This window comes from Meleagris gallopavo, chromosome 21 (genome assembly GCF_905368555.1).
Source record: "Meleagris gallopavo chromosome 21, MGAL_WU_HG_1.1, whole genome shotgun sequence".
NCBI classification, from domain to species: Eukaryota; Metazoa; Chordata; class Aves; order Galliformes; family Phasianidae; genus Meleagris; species Meleagris gallopavo.
Window position 1 is genome coordinate 6,160,006 of NC_139424.1, and position 16,339 is coordinate 6,176,344.

General features: G+C 42.5%; 2 protein-coding genes across 8 annotated transcripts in view; both read left to right on the top strand.

Annotated features, from left to right (window-relative positions):
• Positions 1–2,250, top strand: part of EFCAB5 (EF-hand calcium binding domain 5) — a 28,129-nt gene extending 25,879 nt beyond the window's left edge. For all 7 annotated transcript variants that reach the window (XM_085241142.1, XM_085241144.1, XM_085241143.1 and 4 more), the window contains 2 exons: positions 52–148; positions 1,610–2,250. In XM_085241142.1, coding sequence (XP_085097268.1) covers positions 52–148; positions 1,610–1,767 — 255 coding nt within the window. In that variant the 3' untranslated portion in view covers positions 1,768–2,250. The remainder of the gene's footprint in view (positions 1–51; positions 149–1,609) is intronic.
• A 137-nt stretch (positions 2,251–2,387) lies between these two features.
• On the top strand, positions 2,388–13,690 carry NSRP1 (nuclear speckle splicing regulatory protein 1). Its single transcript, XM_085241177.1, has 7 exons — positions 2,388–2,605; positions 3,454–3,541; positions 8,730–8,786; positions 8,910–9,041; positions 9,508–9,715; positions 10,359–10,467; positions 12,061–13,690. The coding sequence occupies exons 1-7, from the start codon at positions 2,586–2,588 to the stop codon at positions 13,088–13,090; spliced, it is 1,644 nt and encodes a 547-aa protein (XP_085097303.1). The 5' UTR covers positions 2,388–2,585; the 3' UTR covers positions 13,091–13,690.
• Positions 13,691–16,339: the final 2,649 nt, after the last annotated feature.

Below are 16,339 nucleotides of genomic sequence, written 5' to 3' on the forward strand. Positions count from 1 at the left end.
CTCTCTCTTAAGGTTTTCACCATCTGACTTTCTTTGTTCTCTGCATTGCAGCAACTTGATGACAATTTAATTCAGGAGATGTATTGCTTTGATCCCACTGCTGCATCCGTGCACGTTCAAGCAGAGCTGGTGCAGAACTGTATCAATGGTAAATACTATACAGTAACTGTGAGATGATCAGATACATCTCAGCAATGAAACACTGTCAGTAGTGACATTCAGCTGAGTGCTTTCAAGTCCTCACTTCCAAAACTAATTTTGATTTCCTGATAGATTAAACAATAGATAAGGGGTCCTAAATATCTGCAGACTTTTTTTGGTCAATAAAAGTCAACTTGTTATATTTATTATCAAAACTCACTGTCTTGAGGGAAGGGGAGCAGATCAGCTTTGAGATCTAGCAGAACAAATGATCTAACTGTAAACCTGTAGGTAACATGCTAACAATTATGAGTTTTTTTGGGCAAATAATCTGTTCTGTGTACATCAGACCTGCTGTGCACTAGGCAGTGACCCAGCTCCAAACAAATCATGGGTGTGGGAGCACAGTGGGAGCCCTCCTGCTCATAAACACCATCTGCCAGGTACTCCATATACTCATTGGCCATAAACAGGAGTTAGGTTTCCATCTGTCTTTCCCTCATTTAATGAATATGAGCTTTTTTTGGTGCCAGAGTACTCAAGAGGCTACTACTATTTTCAGTCTCTGCAACTGGTGTTCTTGTTGACATCTCTCCCTTATTGATTTAATGACAGACTGAGAGGCTCGTTAAAATTAAGTGTGGACAGACTTACTAATTCAGCTGGGGATACTCATTTACAGTGACCTTCCTACTGCTGAGCAGTGAGCAGTCATAGCTCCTTTGTATGTGTTCCCATGTATATTAGACTAATTCTGAGAGAATGAAGCAGGCCTCGAGCATCCAGTCCTCCTAGGTTTAACTGGAAAGGGTATTGCTTTGGCAAATTATTGAAACTTATTTGTGGGACAGCAGTGTAAGATCAGTATGATTCACAAGGGAAGGGTCTGGAGCACAATCTGATGGGGAACAGCTGAGGGATGGGTCAGTGTGAAGAAGGAGAGGCTCAGGGGAGAGCTCACTGCCCTCTACAACTCCTTGAAAGGAGGTTGTGGCAAGGTGAGGGTCAGCCTCTGCTCCTAGTAAAAGCAACAGGACGAGAGGAGATGGTCTCATGTTGTGTCAGAGGAAGTTGAGGCTGGTTGTTAGGAAACATTTCTTCTCTGAAAGTGTGGTGCTGCAGTGGCACAGCTGCCCAGGGAGCAGGGGAGTCCCTGACCTTCAAGGTGTCCCAGGGCCGTGGAGATGTGGCACTGAGGGCTTTGGTCAGTGAGCATTGTGGGCTGGGTTGAACGTGGGGATTTGAGAGGTCCTTTCCAACCCAAATGGTTCTGTAATGCTATGAATTCCTTTTAAATGAACATCAGTGTTCACACACGGTGTATGTTGGACAATACCCCTATGTTCTATAGACATGTCCTGGAATATGGAAGCACATAACCTCCACCCCACTCCCACGGCAATGTTTAGAGGTATGACTCTATGGTTTCAAGCCGGCCTTTTGCAGTGACAGCTCTTCTCTGTTGCAGGGGCACCTCAGGCAGCAGTTTGGCCACAGGGCTCTATCACAGCCCGACTCCTGGAGCGCTGGGTGCACACCTGCCTGTGCCTGGTCCAGCTGACAGAGAGCACGCAGAGCAACACGGCCCCATCCTGCAGCACTGCCCACAGCAACGCCTCCTGTTAGACCACCAGCTGCTCACCTAACCCAGTGCTCCTGATACGGGACACCTGTTTCATTAATTGTTTGCTTTTATTAGTTATGCGTTGCAACTCAGTGTCATCAAAACAGTTTAGTAGGTGCCATTAAGGGCAATAAAAACATTGCAAGGAAATAATTTTGCTAGTATGAATTTATCTGCTAAGCCTTAAAAAGGCTGCTTAAGGCTTTATTATTAAAGTTCCAATAAGAGAGGCTGGGAACACTTGATGGCAACAGCATTCAGAAGCCATACAGCACAGAAGCTCAGGATTCTCTCTCCTTCAGTCACATTTTAGAAGCCGCTCTAATTGAGGGCTGTTAATCAGCAGTGTTAGCAGTTACAGGCGCGCTGCAGCACAGCCCCGCTGTTTTAATACAGCCCCCAGCTTCAGCCTGCTGCAAGGCTGCATCTGTGCAACACTCCTTTTGGCAGAACGGCTTCTTTTAATAAAACTTCGGGAAATTAAATCCTTTTTTCTCTCTTCAGACCGGCGCCTCCACGTGTGCGGACGGGACGCCGGTCCCGCAGCACCCGCTGCCGGGTGGGGGAGGGGCGGGGGGATGCGCGCGCTGCAGATCGCTGCCTATCCGCAGCGGCATTTTCGCCACTCACCATTCCGCTGTTACAAAATTCGTCCCCTACCTCTATCCCTTCCCGCTCGCTTCCCGCTACCCTTCTGGAGCAAAAAAGGAGATCAGTGCGGCGGGAGCGCCGGAGAGAGGAAGGTGGAAAGTAGCAGAAACAGGAGGAATCTGCGGCCGCGGAGCAGCAGGCGGCTGTGCCCAGCGGCGGCCGGGACAAGATGGCGGCGCTAAGCAAGCAGTGAGTGCGGGCCGCGGCGGGGTGGCGGTAACCGAGGGGCGCTACGGGGTCGCCGCAGACGACGGGCACGGGCTGGGTCCCGCCTCGCTTCGGGCCGGGGCTGGCGCTAACGGAGCGCTCGGTCGTCCCAGTCTGTGTTTGTTGGCGGGCAGTGGCCTCGCCGCGTTGGCCTGAATGTAAAACTGTGTTCGTTATAAAGTAAAAAAAAAAAAAAAAAAAAAAATACACGTGGGAACGGGCGAGGGGCGGCTGCGGCGGCGCTGAGGGGACGTTTTCACTCCAACGAAACAGAATCCCTTCAGGATTCGCACAGAAACCGCCGTGCACCCGGCGCGGCCCAACCGCCACCTCAGAGCTGAGCCGCCCCAGGGACGCCCTGTGATGTGAGCTGGATGCAGGGCCTGGCTGATTGTTTGCCCTGTGATGTGATGTGAGCTGGATGCGGGGCCTGGCTGATTGCCCCAGCTCCACCTGTACGTTGGTAGTGCACACTGCTGTCCAAAAGTGTGTCTACAGAGCACTGTGTGTGAGTCATTCCTTTGCAAGTTAAAGAGCAATCGTTTCTTCCTTCTCTGAGGAGGGAAGAAAGAAAAATCATTTAGAGGAGGTATCTGTGGCCTAATTTAGGAAGGTGGGTAGTTTTATCCATAAACTTTGTGTGGAAAAAGGCAGTGGTGGCAGTGGGAGAAGCTGGCAGGCTGTGCTGCCATCAGCACTGCCCTGAGCTGTGCTCTATACATTATAGTGCTGCTCATCTTCTGTTCCTAGAGTTGTAAATAGCAGAGCTCTGTTTTGGAACCTGCTATGTGTACATAGCATGAAAAATAACTTTCAGTGTTTTTCCCTAGGTATGGGCTTATTATGCCCAAGAAATTGCAGCAGAAGAATCTGGCTTCCAACAAGCTCTCAGTGTTTGCAGATGACTCTGATGATGAGGTCAGTTTAACAGTTTTCTTCTGATACTTGCGCCGTATTCTGTAAGTGATGTGCTTACAACACGTCTGCTGTACACATCTGCTCATGGCCATGGTACTGAGAGACAATCATTTGGGTGCAGATGATTTGTAATTCTAAAAGCACTCAGTTCTGCTAATAAGAGAACACTGTGTACAGAGTTTCAGTGATCACACGCTTTATTGGTGCTCGAAGTGCTATAGTTTTCTTTTATATAGTCTTTATTTGTTTTTAAGGTGTTAGAATGAAAATATTAACTTTCTACTTGTTCCAGTAGAGGGGGCTGCACTCTAAAGATTACACTTCAGTATGGAGTGCTGCATGGGGTGCACCCGAGAACTGGCTCAGCATTTAGTCTGGTTTGGGTGCTTACAGATGCCTGTGTTCTTAAACAGAAGTTTTGAAGAATTTAAAGTCAGTAGCTTTGTAGTCTATGGGTAAAGGATAGGAACTCAGAGCTGTGGAGGTGATCTCTATATGGATAAGTGCTAAGGTTGCAACTTCTTTCTCTGTTTCTGGAGATGAGGTTGCAGTTTACTGAGTAATATCAATCAGAAATTGTCTGTGATAGTTTAATCATAATGTCATTAAGTGCATGTTATCCTTTTTTTACTCACAGCCCAGAAAACATTGTTTTGATTGTGTAGTTGCAAAGAACAGTGCTAATTAAGCATCAAATAATATTTGTCAGTTGCTAATTCCTATAACCAAACATTTTAAATGGTTTTTAATGAACTGGTAGCTCTTATGTTTTGTGACAATAAGCCCAAATCTAACAATTGCCAACCTGTGTGAGAGGCTGAATCCCATCTGCTGCTGCTGAGGGTGTTGAAGCTGCCTTTGTACAGTGCATGGGAGGGCTGAGGGCTTCCCAGTGGTATCCAGTCAGCCTCAAATGTGAAACTGCAGCTTATAGGAAATGCAAAGGATGTTAACACGTCTGTCATGCCATCTCTCACCTCACCTAGCTGCATCCTCAGCACCATGTGGAGGTGTTCCTCTGCTTCAGCTCATAGCTGCCAGCTTGGCTCTAAGGAGAGACTTTCCTTTGAGCACAGCTGATAGGGATGATAGGATGCACTGCCCTCCGGGGCAGCAGTACTTCCCTTTTCTGTGGCAGTTCGGGATTTGGAGTCTTTCTCTAGATTCAGGAATGGACTCTGTGTTTTCCAGAGCCCAAGAATGAGCTTCAGATGATGAGTTGTCATTAGACCTCAAATGGTAGGGCTGGAAACGCTCCTGACCAGAGGTGACTTGTTTTTTTTTTTCACTTCTGTATTTTCTCTTTTTAATTTTAGGAGTAAAATAATGAATGATAGCAATTATAATAATAATAACAGTAATAGTAACAATGTATGGTGCTGCCAGCTAACTTGTACTTAACAGATCAAGTATTTTTTCTGTCAGAAAAGCTGACATTCGCTACCAGAGTCTGTTATAAAGACTCTTAAAAGTTGTCATGTGCATTGGTATGGTACATCCCCAGCAAAATGTAATAATCTCATAACTGCCTTTATCAAAAAAGGATCATTTTTAAAAAAAGCAAAATTACTTTATTAGTTCAATAATAATTTCAGAGCTTTCAAGATAAGGAGCTGCATTTGGGAGGGGTTTCATTTCCTGCCTGCTAGCTTATCACTCAGAACTACATCTCAAACGTCTGGAGATTATGTATTTTTAACTGAACTCTAATAAAGTTTGTGCAGGGAAATCTGCACACCTGACTTGGGCTGTGATTATATACAAGATACCAAACTTTTGCCTTTTTATTTTTTTTAATGCTACTGTGTGTATTTTATTAAGGCTTTGCCTGTACCTTTGCTGCAGGAGTTTAAAATGTGACTGTGGCAAAGTACATTAATGGGCGTTAGCCAGCAATAAAGATGTTCCTTGGGCTGGTTCATAGCAAGCAGAACATCTTGGATGGAAATCTTCTCGAGATGTTTTTCACCAGTATTGAATGGGACAACCAAAGCAGGTGGCTGCAGTTCTTCCTGGATGCCCTGGTTCTGATTATTTGCCTTCATAAGCAGGGGTTGTTACTGTCTTTAGATATGAGGGAAGGTTGTCGTCCTGCAGAGAGCTTTTAGTGGAGAATAGGTGACGCATCAGCAAAATGAGATGTGAGAAATGAGCTTTCATTTTGGCTTACTCCTACTTGTGATCTATTTGTTTTCTCCACATACATCACCCCTTGTTCACATGTTGTATCTCATATTACCCCCTTATTCGTGCGTTGTGTCTCAAGGAGCAGTGTGTCACTTCCCCCTGTGCACTGCTCTGCTTTCTGTTCTACATTTACCATTTAGTTGGGAGTATCTCTGTAAGTTGAGACTCATTTTACAGCATTAAAATGTCTGTTTATTGAACTAGAATTACCTGCACCATACCAAGCGACCTTCAGAACTGATCTGCTGCTTCAGGATCACGGTGTAGATAAAAACCAAAATGCACACAGATTGCAGTGGGTGCTCAATGCAGGTGGTGGCAGTGGGAATGTTCTGTGAGTGTTGGCTGGTGGGGGGCTGCCTTGTTTTAGTGACCCCCCAAAAGAAAGGAGGAGCATTGGAGCAAACACTTCCAGAAACTGGAACTGAAAAGAAAACTGCATTGTAGACCCATTTTTGTTTTTGCTTACAGTTCCTTTCAAAAAATCCCACAAAACACAGTGTCTGAAAAAAAAAAAAAGTACTGAGTAGTGATAAGGACTGGGGTTCGTGCAGCACAAGGAGCAAACAGACTGAGGGGCTCTGGCAGAGATCTCTGAGCAAAGTGGAGAAGTAAGTGTGGAGGAAGCATGGAAAAGCAAAAATGATTCAGAGAAAGTAAAGCAGTTTTGCTGTTTCTCATAATACGAGCAGCAGAACATATTATGGACTGAACAAGAGACTGATTTCATCGAAACAAAAGGAAGTTGTTTTTGTCCAGCCAGTGTGTGATGCAGTTGTGGAACCCATTGCCACAGGACGTTGCGGTGTCCAGAGCTATAAATGGGTTCAGAAATGGATGAGTCAAACAAAGGGATGCTCGTGGTGTCCAGCAGTGGTCCAGGTGCATCCTCCCGTGCGGGAAGTCCTCTGCTGCGGGTTGCTGGAAGCTGGGAGTGTGTGCCAAGGAGAGTTAATGCCATGTGGACTTATTTTTCGTGTTCTTTTTTTCCTTAAGAAATGGAAGAAAACAGTGAAAGTGCTCATAGACGGAGGCCCTCTGTTCTGTTTATTTATTTATTGTCTTTTTGTTCACATCACAGCTTTCTGCCCTGGCCTTGTAGGGTAGGTAGACTTTAGAATCTTGTTTTGAAGTTTGTTTGTTTGCATGGTTTCTGTGTGATTTAACAGGAGAGGGTTAAAATATCTTTGCCTTCCAGCAGATATTAAAACTACAAGCTTTGTGCTTTGGAAGAATAGCTTGAGTGCAGTACGAGTGTGAGACAGATTGCTGAGCTTATAGGTCTTTAATAAATGGGCAGTTGATAAGTAAAAACAATACAAAAGAACAGGAAGTTCTCATCTATCAGAGCTCAGGGCACAACAGGAAATTGTCAGTCATAAACCTTTAGGGAAGGTGTTTGTTGTAAACTTGCTGCCATTCTGGGCAAACATATTGCAGGTGGGCTTCCTTACGAGTGTGTGTACAATAATGAGATTGTTTTGTCTTTGCAGATCAACTCATTTATCTCACGTGGGCAGACAGGGAAAACATTCTATGCAGTGTTACAGATATGTTGGTGTTCTGTAAATACAGCTGCGGGGTCTGTTCTGTCTTTTGTGGAGTCTGTGCTTTCTGTTGTCTGTGTGCAGAGACTCCTTAGGGGCTCAGTGCTGTTCTGTAAAGCCAACGTGAGCATCCCGGAACCGTGGGGGAGCAGGGCTGGAGCTGGGTGAGCATCAGGCTCCCATCTGCCCCAAACTGTTCATGGCAGCAACAAGGAAACAATTCCCTTCGTTTATAGTGAAGGTACTTAATAAACAGCACTGTCTACCGGGTGAGGAAAGAGATGTGCGGGCTAGTGCAGCACTAATTAAAAGACAAAACTAATTAAAACTCAGGGTTGGTTTGTTCATTTGCTTATAGAAAGTATGATGATGAGAAAACATTTTTAGTAGCGGATATGCTTTTTTTCTTAGGGAGGATTATCACTGCTGTTTTCCAGCATATTAATTGTATTAATAGCTGAGCAGCTAAACGTGAGTGCTTGGAAGTACGTGCTGCTCCCATCAGCAGCATTCTTGCTGTTAAAAATACAGAACTAACGATACTGATCAAACTCAGAGTCTAACCAAATCCTTTCGGGTGTTTGGTTCTTGCTCTGAATGCTTCTCTTTCTGCTGTCAGTAAGAATGCCTGCACAGCACTGCTGCTTCTCTGAACCAATATGTGCAAGTGTGTTCTGAGCAGCACTGAACTGTCACAAACTATTGGAAATACAATTATAAAATCACTGAGAAGATTTATCCTTCTGTATTCTGCAGTATAAATATGTGAGAACATTAAATTGATTTTGATACATACATTGGCAGGAGGGTATAACTCCAGTTTGGTTCATTTGGGGGGGGTGGGTTCTGTGTTTTACTTTTATTCTAGCAATGACAGAAAGAAGTTTAGTGTTGATGAGAATGTGTAGGTGTGTGGCAAGCATTCTGCCTTAGGAATTTGTTTCAGCATTGGCTGTAGCTGGCGTTGGCTAGAAGTCTGACTGCTGATATGCCAGCTCCTTACACCACCAGGCTGACCCGTGCTGCTGTGGGGGATAGGTCTTCTTCCTGAGCTTTTTGGCAGTGGCTGGAGAACGGTGTTGGGACAGAACAGTTTCCACAGATCTCTGGGTGTTTCTTAACTGAGACCACTTGTTTTGTGAAATGACATCAAATTGTTTGTGGCTTTTTAGGCAAACTGGTCATTAAAATTGTGTTCTTACATCCATCACCACTTTTATGCAAGACGTGTATGTATTGAAGTGCTGCAGTACCTTGCTCAGGAAAGAGGCAGATCCATTGTGTGCATGTGAATGGATTTTTAGTTGTCCTTGCTTGCAGAAAAATGGTATTGAAGTGAGAGACTCCCTGATAGAAAGAAACTGCTTGTATAGTTGTTTGTTAGAGTGGCAGAAAAATCACCTGAGCTGTGTCAGTGTGATTAATTTTATTTCTGCAATCTTTTCTTCTTACAGCCATCTGTTGGTGAAAGTCTTCAGAAAGAGGCATTGAAGAAACAGGCAATGAAGCAGGTGAGGTGCAGTGAAGGATCTTCGTGCCTGTGGCAGATTAGGAAATTACTGCCTTTAATTTCATGCTTCATTCTTGTGTCAGTTCCCACCCCATGTGTTTTGTTTTATTTTGTCTTGATTTAGACGAAATTGGAAATTCAGAAGGCTTTGTCAGAAGATGCTACAGTGTATGAATATGACAGTATCTATGATGAAATGCAGCAGAAGAAGAAAGAAAGCAGTGCCAGGCTGTTATCGGGGAGAGACGAGAAAAAGGTCCGTGCTTGAAAATGTGTTCCCTCTGTCTGAGCTCTGTCTTATCTGTGCTTGGAGTAACTTTAACTGCTTAACTTTTAAGCTTTGCTGAATGGATTCTGTAATGGGGCATACGAGTTTTGTGCTCAAAGCTGTTACCTAAGGTAGTAATGTGCAGCAATTCTGGTAGAATTCGGTCAGTCAGATACTTCAGAGTCCCTGATCCAGTGGTACTCTGGAAGCAGACTGTAAGTTTCCCACCTCACTTATGATATATGGCATATCTTTCTGTATTTTTTAATCTCCCTAAAAGGGAATTACAGTTTATATAAGATTGTTATCAGCATAAGAATGTGTTAGACTAGTTTCTGTGACTTTTTTTTTCTGTTAGAAACTCCATTCAACATCTCCAACAGTCCCAAATTGTGTTTTTTTAGCCACCTTAATTATCTCTCAGCATTATACCTTCTTTTCCTTTCTCTTTTAGCCCAGATACATCCACAATATCCTCAAAGCAGCTGAGATTAGGAAGAAGGAACAAGAAAAAAGAATGGAAAGAAAAATTCAAAAAGAGCGTGAAATGGAGGGAGGAGAATTTGCTGACAAAGAGGCTTTTGTGACTTCAGCCTATAAGAAGAAGCTGCAAGAGAGGGCTGAGGAGGAGGAAAGAGAAAGAAGAGAGGCAGCTCTGGAGGGTGAGACTGACACTGAAGCAGCATAATTCCATTTAGAAGAAGTATGACCCTGTAATGACAGACAGTACTGTCATCCAATCTTTCTGTGAGCCTTGGTATGGTTTAAATATCAAAGAGCAGATGGCAGATACTGAATTGGATCCCACTTTCCATCTGTTATTTTGCCTTGTACAGGTTACTGAAGGAACACGGGAAGCTCCTCCATTTGTGTGTCAGTACTGTTGAGGTTTTAATTTTTGAGAAAGTGTCAGTTATTGAAGAAGACTTGTAAGTCTGGGGTACAGTGATGCTCACACTCTCTGACTTCACATATTAGGTGGGATCTCTTAAACAGTCATTGAAATAGGACTTACAATACATAGTAGAATATCAAACAAGGTAAAATTGGTTGAGGTGTAACCTCTGGCATTTTCAGCATCTAGAATAAAATAATTCAGGTTGGAGTGGACCTCTGAAGGCCATCTGTTTCAGTCTGCTGTTTAAAGCATGGCCTGCAATGAAGTCAGATCAGTTTGTTCAGAGCTCATTCCACTCCAGGCTAAAAACCTCTTGGGATGGAGATAGCATTCTTGTTGCTGTCTTTACCAGTTGCGAGTTGTGTCTCGTGAGCACAGTAAATCTAGCCTTGCTTTTTTCCCCTTAGCATACCTGGATGTGACCAAACAGAAGGACCTCAGTGGGTTCTACAGACATCTCTTAAACCAGAGGGTAGGGGAAGAGGAGGTGCCAAAATGCAGCTTCCGTGAAGCCAGGTATGATGCGGTTCGGAAGGGCTTCAGATATAAAATAGCTTCTGCTTGGATGTGGTTCCAGACGTATGGAATACTGCAAGAATTAGACAGGGAATGCTATAACACACTGGTTGGGGTAAAGTGATTAGTTGGTACAGATGCTTGAGTTATTTGGAAAATGTCCAGTGATCATCACTGGTATAAATTATAAGACAAAAAAACATGGAGGACAAGTTAAAAAGTGTCAGAAGACTGTCATGCTTGTAATAGTTCGTATTATTCTAACCTGTATTTACTTTAGTTTGCATAATATTTTGCAAGCTGCATTAAATTGTGTGTGTTCAATCACGAAGAGGGCAAAAGCTATAATGGGTAAGAGAAGTGACTTTGGTATTAACATCCTGAAAAAACATGTAATGATGACTTTATACTCATTCCACATTTGCAGGTTCATGAAAAATAAACAAATTCAGTGCTAATGCTGTGGTAAAAGGAAATGAATCAAATAAACTGTGAATGTTCAGATGGAGTATTTTAAGATCTTAATATATACACAGTCCAAGGCAAAGTAATGAGATGAGGCTGAGTTATTTATGTAGTTGAGATGGTGAAATCCTGTCCTGTAGATAAATATGTTGAAGGGGATATATGTTCATTATATGCAACAAATGATCATTTGTAACAGTTAATTCAGGTTAAAATTCACTTGGGATAGTCCTCAGACCTCAATCTCACTGCATAAATGTTTGCTATCACAAAGAAAATGCAGCTTTCATCAAAAGATGTACCAAATCTGAGAGTGAATTGTTAGAAAGAAAGTCCTTACATGAGGAATGCGCTCACAGTGAAGTTACTTGGCTATGTGAAATAAAGGAATTGTAGATTGTTTGCTATCAGGATATGCCACACATTGGAAATAATAGGTGGTGTGCTGATCCACAAGAATTTACCACAGATTGTTATTGTAGCTGGTTAGGAGAGCCTGTGTGTGATGGAACATGTATTTCCTTACCAGTCAGGAAAGTGTGACAAAGCATAACCTGTTCTGCCTAGTGCCAAAATTTGTCCTTCATGGATCATCTTTTTTATGTACAAATCTATGAGCTGCTAAAAGGTACCTGATTTTTGTTTAGCCACAAGAATGAGAGCTTCGGAACTACTGAATTAAAAATCTACTCATGGAAGCTATGTTCCTGCCTCTATCATTGAGACATCCAACCTGCTTCTTCTCTCAATGATTATCTGACAATAGGGGAAAAAAAATACAGAGAAGGAAATGTTTTGCTTGCCAGAAAGCTCACACAAGAATGCAAATCTCTGTTATGTTCCTCAGATAGAGACTGCAGATACTTAACCATACTCACTCTTTTAGATAAATCCATCAACTTGCATTCACCAATGAACCAGATGCAGATCTTTAATAGAAATGGTTTATGCTAGATTCCTGGAACCTAAGCACCAAATAGATTTCCTTCTGTAGACTTTTCAGCTGCATCTTTTGTTTACAGTCCTGTTGAAGTCTTGATCAGAAGTCAACCGATAGAGAAGTCTGAGATTTCAGGCTGTGTAATGGTTTTTTTTCTCCCTTTTTTTTTTTTAACATAAAAAATGTAGGATAAAGGAAGATAAATCTGACAGTTGCTATGATGAATCCAGCCAAAGGAACAAAGGCCCATATGAAAGACAAAGGCTCAAACCTTCTGCTAAAGAAGAAGATAATCCAGATGCTGATACTGACTTAGAAAGTGATAGTAATGATGAGAAGAAACATAAATCTGTTAAAGTGAGTTTGAAAAAGAAGAAAAGGAGAGCCTCCTCTGAGAGCAGTGAAGAGGAGACTAAACGTCACAAGAGCCAGAGGCAGTCCAGGTCACCGAGTTCCTCCAGTGCGGAGGAAGAGCTGCGCACAAAAGACCAGACAAATCACCTCACAAAGAAGGGAGAGGGCAGACCAAGCAGAAAGGGCTATGATGAACAGTACAGGGAAAAAGACTATCAGAGAAGTAGGACCCATGAGAAGGATCACCAGAGGGAGAAGGAAGAGCGACACAGATATGGGGATCACAGTGGTAAAGACTATTACAGAAGGAGGGAAGAGCAAGATGATAAACAAAGGGAAAAGGAAAGAAAAGAGAGGGAGGGGCATGGTAGAGAATGGAGGAAGGCAAAGGAGAGAGAGGAGAAGTGTTCTGAAAAGGAACGAGAAAAAGAAAGAATAAGAAGTGGTAAAGATAGATCCAGTGACAGAGAGAAGGAGAGAGGAGAGAAATGCAGAGAGAAGGAAGATCATTCAAAAGAGAGGAGAGAGAAAGGTAGTAGTGATGAAAAATACAGGGACAGGAGGGAAAGCAGTCCTGCAGCTTTAGGAAAAGATGACGCTGATCTGGAAAAGGAGAGAAAGGGAAGAGAGAGAGAGGTGGATGAGAAGAAAAGCTCCAGCTCTGGGAATTTGTCTGGGCAGAAACGTAAGGATGGAGAAGGGGAGAAAGAGGAGAAAGAACAGACACAAAAACCACCTGAGAGCATGAGCAAATTTGCCAAACGGAGCAATGAAGAGACTGTCATGTCAGCAAGGGACCGCTATTTGGCAAGGCAGATGGCACGAGTTGGTGCTAAATCTTACATTGAGAAAGAAGAAGATTAATGTCACTGTAGTGGACAAAAACTCTTGGTTTCTCCACCAAGAGGAAAATCCGCTGCTTCATGGACATTTGTACAGAAGAGTATCCTAGCTATTTATTTTTAGGTTTCATAAAATAAGTTTTATGTGCTATAGTGGAACATCTTTAGAAATGGATTAATGGATCACTTGATGCACACCTTCCATCAGTTTGTGCAGTCAAAGTATTAAATTTGTCTAAATCAGTCCAGCTTTATCTTCAGTATTTTTCATCTGAAGATTCTGGGGAGTTGTAGGAATACTGAACAGCCTAAGGTGAGAAAGCTCCCACAGGCAGCTCCTATTCTCTACAGTTGGATCAGAATGAACTCCTAAGCTCTTAATGCTTTGAGAGTCTCAGGCCTTACCAAGAGTTATCAGCACCCAGCAATGCTCTCAAAAATCATAAACACCTGTAAAAGAGGGGAAAATGGCAACGGAACAGCCTGGATAAGGATCGAGGGGATCCCTGTCTGTAATGTGGTGTTTTGTAAGCTAATGCATATTGACATGTGGATTTTGTAAATACATTTGGGTTTGCCTTTAGGGACCTGTACAGAAATAAAGTGTAAGGTACACACTGTATCCAATGTGTGGGTCATTTTTAATGCTATTATATTGGTAATAATGTCATCTTTTTGTGTAATAAGGTATTTCAGTCTTTTCTCATGTATTACATTCATATCTGCTTGTTCTGGAGGTAGTATTTTAGGTGTGTCTGTCCATCCATAAGCAAGAAGTTATCTTTGCACTATAACTTGGTAAGTAGGATATCTGACAACAATCATAGTTTATAGATTGTGTTCTTAATGCTTTTCACAATGTTCTTTTTTCCTGCTTTTTTTTCCTGTTGTTATTTGTGTAGTGGCAATGCTAAGTCATGGCTTGAAGCAGTGATGGAGCACCTGGTGGGAGGGCAGGGCCAAGCCAGGGGAGCTCAGGTGCAAGCAGTTCACCTGAGTGACCAGAAGGGGTGAAGCCAGGGTCCACCCCTTCCCAGACCTCACTTAAGGGCTGGCAATGGAGGTGAGGGTATCTTGCTGGAGATCCCTGCCTACCGGAGGCCTTCCAAAGGTAAGCAGCTCTTCTTCATTTTTGCATCTGTGGCTGCTCCTGTTCCTGTACAGTATTTTAAGATGTTGGACTGGTGTCTTTTTTTTCTCCTCCACATCACTTCAAATTATTTTATTTTCCAATAAACTTCTGATTTTGTAATTCTTCTAAAAACTTCTGTGGTGCTTTCACAAATACAATTTTCATAGCACAGATCTTATAAGTTGGTCATTTCCTGCTTCTTGGGAGACTTGAAATGTATTGTGTTAGGAAAGCACATGGTGTGATTCACTTCACTACAGCAGTTTGTAGTAGGAAGAACAGCTGAGTCATTTGTACTTTTGTAGCATAGTTTTGGTAAATGCTGCCAAAACTTCTGGGCTTCTTTTTGACATGTCATAAAGTATATTTCTCAGAATAGAACCAATTGGATTTTCTTCTGATCTTCTACCTTTTCTTTGTGATATAGCAAAAGAAATACGATGTTTGGTTTCCTTCTTCTGTTTCTCTTCAAAACCATCTTTCCTGTCGGTAGGAGTTCAGTAGTAGAAGCAGACAGTCTTTGTTTTCTTGATCTCAAGTCAAAATGTAGACAGAGTTTGAGTTCCTGAGATGTTCTGTGTGCACTGCCATCATCAGTCAACTCTAGTATTTTCTCTAACATTTTGTTCAGCATACTTGGTAACCTGAGTTGAAATGTCAGTACAATTAAATGCAAAACGTGCCAGCTAAAGACCCTGCAGTGGAACGAGCTTTGTACTTACTTTAATTGGGTAGCTAGGCACTTAGTCCAAGTGTAGATGATTTGAGTTTTGATAATCTGTCTAAACAAACGTCATGTTGGTTCTGCTGTTGGACTAAAAGCAGAATATTTAACAGTAGATGGGGTTCAGAGAGCAAACAAAATACTCTGCTTTTTGTCGAAGAGGCCGAGAATGTAGTAAATTGGACTGCTTTGTCTTGGAATATTTATCTTTGCTCTAATAAAAAGGGATCTATTGTAGGCCAGCTTGAAACTCCCCATAAGAGAGAGGCACAAGAGACATCTACAGATGGATTATGATTATTAAATTTATTACAATAACAGTTTACAGTACAAGGCACATACTGATAACTTACAATCAGCTTGCAACACTTGTAACTAAACAGCTGCATAAATTAATACAGATGCATCCATGTACAAGTTGGAGGGAATGCCTAATTCTGTACAGCTAAAACTCCACTTTAATTCCTGCTTGAAAGGAATGCATTCCTACATTAGCAATTTCATTAACTCCTTTTTCAGTGTTCCTTGTAGAGTGGGGTGTACTGGTGTGGCAGATAAGTGGAATGTGAGCTGAGGAGAAGGGATTTCCTTGCCTCTAACGCTTGGAATTGCAGTGCAGCCCATTTGGTATCTAATTAATTGTGTTTCAGACAAAAAAAAAGTTATCAGAGATAATATGAAATGAACTTTTATAAGAAAAAGATCTAGAAAAGCTGAGACCAATATGCCATCCAAAACCAGAACTGAATCACCTTGCTAATTCACCTTAATTAGAATGAAAACACAGATGTTTTTATCTTTGTGCTAGTTGGGAAGGGAGAACTTGTTAGTTCTCTTGAGGGCTTCCTTACCTGTGTTCGCATACAGACCCTGCGCTGGACTGTCCTGGCAAAAGGAGGATGGAGATGTGATGTCACTGTTGATCTTCAGGGCTGCCTATTTCTGACAGTGCTTTCTGTCCTGTGGCTTTGCTATCTGCGTTGCTTTTTCTGTCTGTCTTCAGGTGATTTCAAAAACTTCCATCTCTTACAGTACATCTGTAGTCAGGGATTTTTTCAGCTGAACAATTCGAACTGAGAAAACCTGGGGCTTTTTTGGCTTAGTCCACTAGAAAAACATGGCATTTCTTGGGCAGCTCCTCAGAATTCTGTGCTGCCACCTCCCAGAAAGGCAGCGTGTGTGGCACTGTATGTAGTGTCTCAATACAAACTACAGATGCCTCTTTTGCCATTTAAAATGCTGTTTCAAAGGAAGACCACATCAGAAGTATCTAACACTAAGAAGCAGTGATTGGAGCTGTTATTAATTACTCTGCAAATTACTCCATTAGGAGTAACAGTCCCAGCTTCAGTTTGTTTGCAAGAGCTCAAGGAGAAACTTTGGCTTTGATGCAGACAGTGCTGATGTTTAATTCA